At 47.0% G+C, this 12,102-nt stretch overlaps 1 protein-coding gene across 1 annotated transcript in view; it reads left to right on the forward strand.

The window, feature by feature from the left end:
- Nucleotides 1-12,102, forward strand: part of PALLD (palladin, cytoskeletal associated protein) — a 376,813-nt gene that overhangs the window by 182,128 nt on the left and 182,583 nt on the right. Inside the window, exons 8-9 of the mRNA XM_029201922.1 lie at nucleotides 5,430-5,549; nucleotides 7,330-7,669. Coding sequence (XP_029057755.1) covers nucleotides 5,430-5,549; nucleotides 7,330-7,669 — 460 coding nt within the window. The remainder of the gene's footprint in view (nucleotides 1-5,429; nucleotides 5,550-7,329; nucleotides 7,670-12,102) is intronic.

The following is a 12,102-nucleotide window of genomic DNA, read 5'->3' on the forward strand; positions in this document are numbered from 1 at the left end:
TGATAAGTTTGAAGTTTTTAAAAATCCTTTATAAAAAATTGTACAAGGCTTACAGTTACCCACACTGAATCTCATCTTGCTGATTTTAGCCCAGAGTCCTTTTTTATTAGTTGTGTTAGCCAAACCATGTGGTTTGGAAGGTAAAAGCTGGGTTTTTTTTTTTTTTAAGTTAGGCTGGCCCCCAAAGGGGGTAAAAAAAAAAACCTGTGAAGGAAGACATTTATGAACGTGTTCCCTCATTACCCAGAGGATTTAGTAATATTATCCTTGCTGCGTCATCATTTTATGTTTCTGCAAACAAAATGGTTTTGTTTGTATTTAACCAAGAGTTCAGCATGTCCAAGAACTTGAGTGAAATTTGGGGTTAACCTCTGAGAGATATTTATGTGATTAAGTAATTTTTAGGCAACTTTAGAAAGCAGAATTTACCATCAGCAAAAATGGTTTCCAGTTTACTAAGTTATTATATGCCCTCAAATCAAAAGTCACCAGTTAGGAAAATTGGATTAAAAAGGATTGTACTTAGAGTTATTAATAACTTTAAATTTTTGTGTTTTTTAAAGGACATTTTTTTAATAAAAATAAGCGAGCCTCTATTTCCCTTTATTTGAGACAAGCTGTCACTTCCTGATTCCCGTCCCTCACCAAAATGTACTTCACAGAAATCTTAAGGTCTTTGTTCGAATAAGATGTTACTAGATGAAAATTCAGTGCTGCAGCTGGGCTCATCTCCTGTCCTGCTGGCTTTCTTCATCCCTGTAATGTCAGAGCCATCCCAGCTGAGACGCTCCTTTCTCTCAGCAAAATGTGAGCCTCTTGTCACTTTCGGATGAAATTTTCCAAGAGAATCAAAGCTGAACAACTTTTAGGGCATTGGACTAATGTTTTATCTAGTAAAAGTCCCTGAGACATAGCAATGTCCGAAGATCACTGAAAGAACTTGCCAGTGCTTTTTTATTCTTATTTTTTCTTCCATATGTAGACTGTCCAGTCGGTCATCAGCTCTGTGCATGAATCTACCTCATTTTATGCAATAGAAGCGTTCCTGAAAATTCATAGAAGGTGAAGTTAGTTCAGTCAGATTCGAAACATGCAATCTTTTCATTCTCAAAAGGGCCCTCTGGAGGAGAAGGGGCAACTGTATAAACAAGCTCAGGTTTTCTTAAAATGGCATAACTCAAAAAAAAAAATCAAAATTGTAGATAACACAAGAAGACACTCTAAGAGTTGGCTAGATCATCACTCCAAAGCCACTTTCTATTATCCCTGCTGGATAAGATTTTATCCTGATTTAAAATGTAGGTTCAGGGCACAGAATTGTGTTAACTGTAAACATGGTGTTTACGGGGAAAGTGTTCTCAGGCATTGAGAGCAATGGCATTTCTCTGTGTCTCCAGAAAGTCCATCTTTCCAGGCTGAGAGAAGACCGTTCAAGTGCATCAGCCCTAGGAGGACAGTGCAGGGCGGGAGAGGTCAGCCACGGCAGCTGACGGCCCCAGGCTCCCAACAGCATCCTCTAAGGTGGAGCCCATCTCCCAGAGGACAGCCAGGATGGGGGGGGGGGTTCCCCAAATCTCTACAGACTGGGCTGTTCATTTCTTGTCCCACCGTCATGGCCACGTGACAGTGTCCTTTCGACTGGGCTTGTATCCTTCCAGTGTATCTCATATATTGGAGGACACACAGCCCACCTACTTGGGCAGATGGGTTTCTAGTGAGTTACTTGGATAGTGAGAGTAATTGAAGTGTTCAGGTCCAGGAAACTCCTTGTTTCCCATCTTAAATCTTTTATTACTTCATTTCACATTGGGTTTCTCATGTCCTGGACCAGGAAAAAATGCAGAACAGCTAAGAGGCCTTGTGCTGTTGGAAGAAGGAGCTTGTGGGGGACGGGGTGTGACTGTCAGCATTTTGGCCTCAACATTAACCATGACCTTGAGAGGATCCCTTTGGACCTTGGACCTCACTTGAAGAAATGAGCAACTTGGGCTCGTCCACATACAGTCCTTTACAGCTGTAATATCCTGTGCTTTATTGACCCTCCTCTGGTTAAGGACACTTCTAACTCATCTCGTAACCATATGTATTCAATTTAAAATTCCCAGTCCCTGTTGCCTTTCCAGATACATCTCACTTTCCCAGTGACTCATCTTATGTGAAGCTCTGACTTGAATTATTTCCACACTTTATTCCTCTTTGATTGAGAAGCCTTGAACTGTGTGCAGTACACTCAGAAACACACAGGGTACCTTCCTTCACGCCCTCTGTCATCCTGTCGTTTTCCTTCTGTTCAGGGAGCCTTTTTATCAATAATAATTGTGTGCTTTAAATGTATTCAAGCCTTGGGACTTCTCTGGTGGTGCAGTGGTTAAGAATCCACTTGCCGATGCAGGGGGCACACGTTCCAGCCCTGGTCCGGGAAGATCCCACATGCCCCAGAGCAACCAAGCCCGTGCGCCACAACTACTGAGCCTGCGCTCTAGAGCCTGTGAGCCACAACTACTGAGCCCGTGTGCCTGAACTACCGAAGCCTGCGTGGCTAGAGCCCGTGCTCCACAACAAGAGAGGCCACCACAATGAGAAGCTTGCACGCCGCAACGAAGAGTAGCCCCCGCTCGCCCCGGCTAGAGAAAGCCCACGCGCAGCAACGAAGACCCAACACAGCCAAAAATTTTTTAAAAATTAAAAAAAAAATGTTTCTGATGCCTTTACCTGCAAACTCTTTTCTTAATATGCCAAACACCTCAGCAGGGTTCCTTGATGTTTTTCGAGCCAGGAACTCTGGTGGGTCCGACAGCGCGGTGTTTTTAAACTGTGGATCATGACCCATGAAAGTGGGTGGCAACCACCACTAGTTTAAAGTAAAATAGAAGGGAAAATGCGTGGTAACCAGAATTTTCCCACTATTTCTAGCACAGGAAGGCTTCAAGGATACCATTCTTTCAAAAAGAGAAAATAATTTTGTTTGTTTGAAACAAGGCAACACATTATTAAGAACTCAGCCTATCTTGTAATTGAAATCAATGCCCACGAGCTCTCTTGGGACATAAAGGAAGACTCACTTTCATTTTATTTATCGTTCAATTGGTTCACCTTTGCGTTTATTACTTTTATTGGTATTTAAAAATGGACATGTAATTTTAATAGTTAAAAATGTTTGTATTAGAAGGTAGGACTTTTACCCACGGTGAGCACTTTGCCCTCCCAGTGTTTCAAACATAACATATGTTTGAGGGCAAGTTTGCTAATTTTCATTACTGATGTTTGACTCCAGGGGAGGCGCATTCCTCTAAATTCTGAAAAGCTTGCCCTCAGGGCTGTTAGAGAAGGAGCTTGGAAGAGAAGTTGCCCGCATCCTGGTTCTTGAAAGCATGGCCGCCCAGACATCGGTGGCTCCAGGTGGTGACCACCCGTGTCCCTAATCCTGAGGGTCAGCCGCTCAGCTTAGCCCCCAGTGGGGCACCAGACTTGGCCCACCCAGGTGGGCTCACTCCACGGGCTGTGGCTGGCCTCCAGGTTGGCAGGGATGAGCCGGGTGGTCTCAGTTGTGGTGGCCCATCTCTGCTCAGGGGCCCCTTTCTCCAGCCCCATGGCCTCCATCCCTGAGGGGTTCAGCCGGGCTCCTAGAGATGGAGCAGAACCAGAGGGGACCTGAGGCTTTGGCTCAGAACAGACATCACTCCCACCGCTTCCATGGTTAAAACAGCCGTCAGGCCAGCCAGGGCTAGGGAAGGGGATGGGGCTGCAGAGTCCCATTGCAGCAGGGCCTGGATGCAGGAGGGGATAACTGCAGCCATTCCTGCAAAAAATCTATGGTACAGAGTCTCACGTGGCCCACATAATGTGTGAATAATCAACAGGCTCTGTGGGAATCAGAAGTATATGACTTTTTTTTTTAATTAATTAATTTATTTATTTTTGGCTGTGTTGGGTCTTCGTTTCTGTGCAAGGGCTTTCTCTAGTTGCGGTGAGCAGGGGCCACTCTTCATCACGGTGCGCGGGCCTCTCACTGCTGTGGCCTCTCTTGTTGCGGAGCACAGGCTCCAGACGCGCAGGCTCAGTAGTTGTGGCTCACAGGCCTAGTTGCTCCGCGGCATGTGGGATCTTCCCAGACCAGGGCTTGAACCCGTGTCCCCTGCATTGGCAGGCGGATTCTTAACCACTGCGCCACTAGGGAAGCCCCTAATGACTTTTCTTAACATTTACCAACACAATCATCTTATGTTACTTGTACAATATAGACAATCATTGAATTTAAAAATAGTTAATGCACTCCCATAATAATACGTACGTACATACATACATTAATTAATTAATTAGAAATAGCTAATACACTCTAGATCGAGCTTCTTCTTAATGGAACAGCTAACAGTTCCTGACGACAAAGCATTTAGCACGCACCAGGCAGCACCCTAAGAACAGTGTGTATCACGTCACAAGAATAGATGGTCGTGAGGAGCGTGGAGTCTGGAGCCCATCTTGGTTCAAGTTGCCACTCATGAGCTGCGTGACTTTGGGTAAATCAATTAGCCTTACTGTGCTTCAGCTTTCCTGTCTGTGAGACAGGCTAAGCGTAGTAAATGTAACTCATAAGGTTGACATGAAGGCTAAATCTAAATTCATCTATATTCAGTGCTGGTAGTGTTACCTAGTGCCTGAGAAGGGCTTACGTAACTGTCAGCTGTTGTCATGGTTACCATCATCACCCCTCACGGTAACCCTGTGACGGTTGATTTATGAGTCATGATTCGTACAAATCCTAAAAGGTAGGTTCTATTATTATCTCCATCTTCTAGGTAAGGGCTCTGAAGTTCGGGGAGGTGGACCAAAGTCACAAAAGCCCCATGGGGCAGCGCCATCATTCAGGCCCCGGCAGCTGGTCCCAGAGTCCGGGCTTTGCATGCTACAGAACATGGCCGCACTGTGTAACAGTGGTTTCCAGAATAATTGTCTGCAGTCAAACATTTCCATGTTGTGTTCTTTTTTTCCCATTGTCAGCTTTTCAGAGAAGCTTGATTTTCCCCACCAGTGGCTTTTCAGTTGAGCAGCTACATTGTGGTTGAAAGGCCTTCCATGACCATCAACCAAACTAGGCAGGAGCTGGCATCTTCCACGTGCCTAGCACAGAGGCACACACTTTGCAAACTTCTTGTGTCCTCTACACAGATACACTCGTGAGGTATATGTTATCCCTGTTTTATAGGTGAGGAAACCAAGGCTGATGAAAAATCACAAAGAATGAGTCCTACTCCAAAGCTTTTGCCAACAGCTTAATTAAATGTCAAGAGATTCTCTTGTGACGACTTCGTAAAGTGACCCTATAATAATTGTTACTGAATTTGCTTGTTTTAAAAAGGCAGAGGGTCTGGCTTCTTTGGACCAACTTTATGGTTACCCTCTGATGAGTTACTCTGTTCTCTTCCTTCCAGAGGAGATCTGCACCCTCGTTATAGCAGAGACGTTCCCCGAGGACGCTGGGATCTTCACGTGCTCGGCGAGCAATGATTACGGGTCAGCGACCAGCACTGCCCAGCTGGTGGTCACCTCAGGTATGCGAGGAGCGAAGGGTTGACGGGTCCCCGTGGCAGAAAGGACCCACCCGGAGGACTGCTCAGCCTCCAGGAATGCTTTGCCCCGGGCGTCATCCTCACAACCAGGGTTTCATCACTGAAACAAAAGGCTGGGGTGGGAGAGGGGGAGGGGAAGCGGAGATGAAAACACAAAGGTGATGATGGTGTAGCAGCGAAACACACGTGGGGCTCTTCCTTCAGTCTTGGGATCTTGGTCTTGGAAACAATGCGATGGCTGCCCAAGGGCTTCCTGCTGGCCCAGAACTATGCTCACACCAGTGTCCACGGGGTCTGGAGATACTGGCGCAAATCAGTCACTGTTTAACCCGCTAGATAAACCTAGAGAAGCTGTAAAGATCTTAGAAACCAGATTTCATTGAGACTGGACGCCTATGAAAAACTAAAGGAATGTATTTTTTTATTAAAACCAACATTCAGAAATATCTGGGCAGTTTTTTAAACTCAGAAACTTACTGCTAGGGAAAGCAACCTGAAACAGTTCTTTTCCTTTATTTCTTTGACCTTTGGTTAACTGTTTTCTACTATTATTAATTAGCTTTACCTGGTCTTTATGGCCTTATTTCTGTTGTTTATTTTACAATGGTTTTTAAAATACCTCTTTGGCCAAGCCCAGTACGGGGCACCATGGTTAGGAGGCAGTGAAGACGCAGCCAAATGGCACGTAGATTTCTCTAGAACAGGGAGAACTCGTGCTAGGGGGCGGCAGAGACACAGAAAAAACAAGCAGTTTAGGGCTGTGGTGGGGAATTAGTGCTTTTTCATCTTCATTAAGAGAAGAAACGTAAAGTTCACCTTAACGGGACACCAGTGGATAGGAATGAGGGCTCTAAGTGGTAACAGGAAACTCCGGGGTCATGATCAGAGCTCCAGGGAGGATCCCAGTATTTTGATTTTGAGTTGAAGATGGTCCCAGCAAATGGCCACAGCAAGAGTGCAGTGCTCTAACCACGCGGCCAAAACTCCGGTCTCCTCGTCCGCGTGGCAGAAATTAACATGCAGTATTTCCCATTTTCCTCGGGGATAAATCTGCTCTAGACCAAACATAAGAGCTATTTTTGAGCTTTCTGTTCACCTCAGTAGGCATTTTTTGGAGCTCTGCTGGACTCTGCGCAAGGCAAGGAATACAAAGATACTCTTAAGATGCGTTCAGGCCATTGACAGTAACAAGCAAAACTTTCTTTTGTACCAAGTTACAGCTGGTGTCAGTCATGTGAACCGGAAAAAACTATCCGTGAGATTGTAAGACATTTCTCTTAGACTCAGAGCTTCACTTGGCTTTATGATGGATGAATGAATGAGTGAATGAGTGAATACCCGTTGCCCAGCACAGAAAACCTCTGTAGCCTACACTACTACTGTCAGCAAAGCTCAGGTAGGATGTTCCGTTGGATCCATGGGCTGAAATGCAAGAAGACAAAGCATCATTAGTTGATACTGTTTGTGTTGTCATTTGTTTTTTTTGATGCTGTTTGTGTTGTGTGTGTGTGTTTTAACCAAGTTCTATCTTTAGCTCTTGTTTGAAATTTGTTAATGAATTGGTAGCTGGTCTCCCAGCTGGTGGGCCATTCAGGAAATGAAACAGGTGCAGTGAAATCAAGCCTGAGGGAACCAGGCCCCCCCTCGGCATTGCCCCATCAACAGCTAACAGGACCCTGGGCTCCCAGGCTGTCTGTGACGGTGGGAAGGGTCTGTGGATCCTAAGCATATCATGGTGTCTTCCTCCTGTCCCCTCCCTCAGCCAACATGGACACCTGCAGCTACGACTCAGCCGGAGAGGCCAGCAGTGGCCGCTTCCAGCCCTCCCCGCTGCCCCCTCCAATCTGGGACACCGGCTCTTTCGAGTTGGCTTCACAGAAACCAGCTGAGATCCAGCACGTGACCGGCCCCGTGTTCGGGCTGAGCCCGACGGCCCTTCAGTTCAATTCCGCCGCGGAGCGGGAAACCAACAGCGTCCACCCGGGCCACGGAGTGAATGGAGTGATGAACGGCAGAGCTGATGGCAGCAAAGCTCTTCCCAGCGCAGCCGTCCTGCTGTCACCCACAAAGGAGCCCCCCCCTCTGCTTGCCAAACCGAAACTGTGAGTACTCCCGTACAGCTTGATCACACTGTGGTACTTGCGCTGAATTGCCTCTGTTGCCAGGGAAACCGTTTTGCCTCGGCTCCACCACGGGGCAAGTGGCCCCTCCTGCAGGCGCGTTGTCCCAGGCTGGCGTGACCTTGCTACCAAGTGGGGTCCTTCAAAAATATAAATGATAGCCCAAAGTAAAGAAGGTAAATGAGAAGCTTGGTCAAATCTGCCTTTTGCTAAAAACTGTAACTTGTTTCAGCTGTGAAAGTATCTGTGCCTGGTGCAGTCTTCCGACGTATGCAAGGGTGTAGCCCTCCCCAGAGGAGATGGGAAGGGACTACGCTGAGCTGTCTATTAAAAGCATTTCCAAATGTTTCACATTTAAGAATCGGGAAGCAAATCCGATACAGATAAGCACGGGAAGCCTGAAAGCTGAGGATGGAGATTGCGGGTGCGGACCCTGGGGAAGGAATGAGTGCAGAGCGCGCTTCCCAGCCCGACCCACTGGGCTTTGGGACCCACGGAAGGCATGTTTCCGCGGATACCACCTTCGTATTTGGTTTCCATTATCTTGTTAGGATGATAAACCTTGCGTGTGCTGTTGCCATTGGCACCACACCGGGGAGGGTGGTGATGATCGGAGCTGTCACAGTGTCAGAGAGGAGGAATCAGTTAACAGAACAGACCTCGAATCACTGCCCTGATGGAGGTCGGTGGAAACGTCAGAGTCACATCAAATGTGTACATAGTCTACGTGGCCACATTTCCTTGAGAATGAATTCTCCAGGATCTGGGAAAGCGCCCTGCGTTTCCCCGTGATGTCTGAGCTTTGTGATTTGGGGCAAGAAGGATGGCTTCAGGGTAGGAGTTACTCTTTGCTTCCCTGGTACTGAACAGCCTGCTTTATTCTCTGTTCCATCAGCTCATTGGTGAGAATAGGTAAGGTATTCAAATTAGAATAATATCTTATATCCGTACATCACTTTATTGTTAGGCGATTTTATGAGCATTATTAGACTAATCAAGTAACAAATCATCCAGACAGATGGCTTAAGTTAACAAATGGGCAGGCAGTTTTATAAAAGTAAACTCCATGACAGTCTTGTGTCACAGTTTCAGAAATCTCTCTTTTACTACCCCGCATCGTGTAGGCAGCAGGGCTCCTAGGTTTGTGTACGGTAGCGAACGTTCCATACCTAGACTCCAGGCGGGCTGAGATGCCGGGCAGGTCGCAGGAGCTCAGAAGTGGCAGCCTTAAGAGAGATTTATACTCTTGTAGCTCCAACCCACTGAATGAACTGCCTCTGCTGACTACCTTTATCTTTGCATCTTGAATATGTATTTGCAGTGCTTTTAATGAAATAAGGGACCTGCCTTCCTGAGGGAGAACGGGCGGGGTGTCCACTGACTGGGCCCCGGCCGGGCTCTCAGTGAAGTGTGTCTGCCCTAATAGCTCAGAAAGTGAGTATAAATCACAGGAGAGCAAACGGGAGGGGCTGTTAACATGCCTTTGCAGCCCTCCTTATCTCAGGAGTTTGAACAACTCTTCAGCTTTGAGCTGGACCTTAGGTGCGGTCAGTGTCTCTGGGAGGGTGGGGCGCTGTCTGTAAAAGGCAGACAGAACACTTGGGTGGTTATTAAGAGGCTGTGGAGCTACAGGTTTGAAGAGTGGCGTCATGATCTGCTTCTTAGTCAGGTTTTCAGTACAAAGTAAAATCCAGGGAAAATGGATTTCAGTGTTTAAATTCCCTTCATGTCGAAATTTAGGGAAACCTGGTAGCTTAGAAATAACATTGCTAGTAGCAGATTTTCCTGCTGCTTTCCTTTTTTTCAAATCTTTATGTGTTTAAATATGTCCTTAGAACATCACTTCATGATTTTCATATTGTATAATTACCTGCCAGTTACTAGGTAGGAAATAATATGTGATTGACACTTTCAAATATATATATCAATTTTAAAATTTTCTTATGAATTGCAATCCTTTTTTGGATTTTGTTTTAATTACAAAGTAAGTGCGTGCTCGAGGTGACAATTCAAACAAAACAGAAGTACTTGAGGTAACCAGCGTCATGGTTTGGTACGAGGTCTTCCACCCTTTCTCTGTTATCATGGTCTTTTCAGAAAATGTTTGCTCATTGTTTCAGGAGTTGTATCCATTGGTAGGAATGCCATCGAATGACATCTGCAAATCACGTAGAATGACATCCAAGGAATTGATGATTAATGTCACTGCAAAGTAAAATTCCTGTTCATGTCTACTTCCCTTCATACATTGGGAAAGAATGAAATTTTGAGTCTTGTGGTTGGCAGTGGGAAAACTGGTGCACTTGAATCTTTTTTCATCGGCCCATGATTTTACTACTCTTCATGAAAAAAGGAGAGGCTTATATTTGGGGGAGTTTTATGGCATTTCATTCATCTGAATCATTTGTAGGCAAATAGGAAACAATTAGGAGGGGACAAATAATAGGAGTTTAAATATGTCCTCTTAATAAATGAACCTGAAAAGGGTGTTTGATTTGTCAGATTCCTGAAAAATTATCATTGTCAGAAGGAAAATCTCTTTGCATTCTTTTCTCTCAAATAGCTCACTATTTATTACGGAAAGGGAAAAAAATGAGACTGAAACAAAACGGTAGAACGTCCTGAATTCCCTTGTGCAGCAAGGTCCTCCAGCAGAAATCCTCACTAGGGGTCTTGCCGCCCTTCCAGCCTCCAGCTGCATCTGTGCTCCTGGCCCATGGTCGTGGGATCCACGTCCACACCCGTTTCTGCATCTCTCAGTGTCTTTGGCTCAGACACCACCCCTCGGGTGTGAGTTAAACATGATTGGATGTGGGCCATTCAGTGAGTTCCAGGTGCCAGACACAACGCACCTTGGGCCAGAGGAGCACTTAGACTCCACCCAGGAAGGAATTCACCTGTGAGAGTTGTTTGTGTGACTCGGTGTCGGACACTCAGCACCGTCCAACGCAGTGCAAAGAAAAGAAGCCACGTGCTGCTGAAAGCATAGCTCTTATCAGAGAAAAAGAGGAAGGAAGGAACATACGCCTAGCTTTTGTGAACTATTTTTTATATTATTGTCCTTGTTCAGGGCACACCAAGTAAGTCTGTTGCTGCCCACTCTCTACAAATGATGCCCGAAGATTCAACGTAAATACACGACTCTGTTTGTTAATAGGAAATCAAGTCCCAAGGATCTTTTTTTCTTGCCAAAACATAGTGCCTGGAGGACATGGGTATGCAGGGTCTCCAGGATTAAACCCTGGAGGGAAACTTTAGAGCAAGATTGAGCAGGTGCTTTACAGGTCCTGTTCTCCCACTAAGCTCATCTCTTCAATTAGGCCAAGCAGTATGGAAAGACTCATATGCTGTTTTCAAACCCCATTTCTTTCTTCTTTGATATTCGTCGTCCGTCTCGTGGAAGAAGCAAGATGAGGCACCCAGGAGGGGCTGGCTAGAGGGGAGGCCGTGGGTAAGTTCCTGCACTGGACCCAGGACAGCTCAGCGGCTGAAACGGTCCCAGGCACATGCCCCGGCCCTCAAAGCCCAGGTCCTTGGATGGGAGAATGATCCTGAAGCGCTCACAGCGTGGTCACCTGCTCCATCACCAGCCCAGCGAGGTGTGGGTGCATCTCCCTTTGTTCCTGTCCTCCCTGCTCTCTCCTCCCTCGGCCGCTAAAGAAAACATGGTGTCAGGAGTTCCCACCTAAAAATGGTGCAATGACTGCAGGCTGAATCAGGCTTCTCAAAGCGGCCACATCTCAGACCTTTGCGTCTCTCTTCCAACTTTCTCTTGCACCCACCCTGAGAGAGCTGGTTATTCCAGCAATGCTTGTCTCGAGGACAGGGGCAGGTCCTGTAAACTCACTGCTGCTTAGGTGTCGGGTTTTACGTGTCACCTCGTGCAGTTCTGCCCTGACATGTGCATGATGATGAGCGGCCGTGAGCCCTGTGAGAGTAGGAGGAGAAGGGGGAGGGTGCTGGAGAGAGGCAGGAGAGTAGGGGGCAGCCCGCACCGCTCTCGCATCAGGGGCTCAGCTGGGCCAGGCTTGCTGTCTCTGGGACCTCCCTGTGGTCCCCTCCGCGCTCCTGGACACTAAGAGGGGCACAGGGGTTCCCTTGCCTGGACTGTTCGCTCCCCGGCATGTCCTGCCCGCTGCTGAGGGCGGCTGGTCTTCCCACTTGCCGCGTCCCCCGGGGCCCCCAGTCCAGAGCGGCCCCCAGCCGTGCCCCGTAAACCACGCCCTCTGCTGTCTGCACAACACGGAATTATTTCTCACAGTGGCTTATTTACTTGTATGTTGCTTTGGGCGTTGCTTTCCCCCACTGTTAGAGCGAAAGACCTTGACTGTCTCTTCAGTGCTCTTTCGCCGGGTCCTGCGGCCTGACAAACAGTGAACGCTCAGAAAGATCTGAATGAATGAAGCAAGAACAGA

This window comes from Monodon monoceros, unplaced genomic scaffold, assembly GCF_005190385.1.
Source record: "Monodon monoceros isolate NGI ecotype Baffin Bay Population unplaced genomic scaffold, NGI_Narwhal_1 Super_Scaffold_5, whole genome shotgun sequence".
In the NCBI taxonomy this organism is placed as follows: Eukaryota; Metazoa; Chordata; class Mammalia; order Artiodactyla; family Monodontidae; genus Monodon; species Monodon monoceros.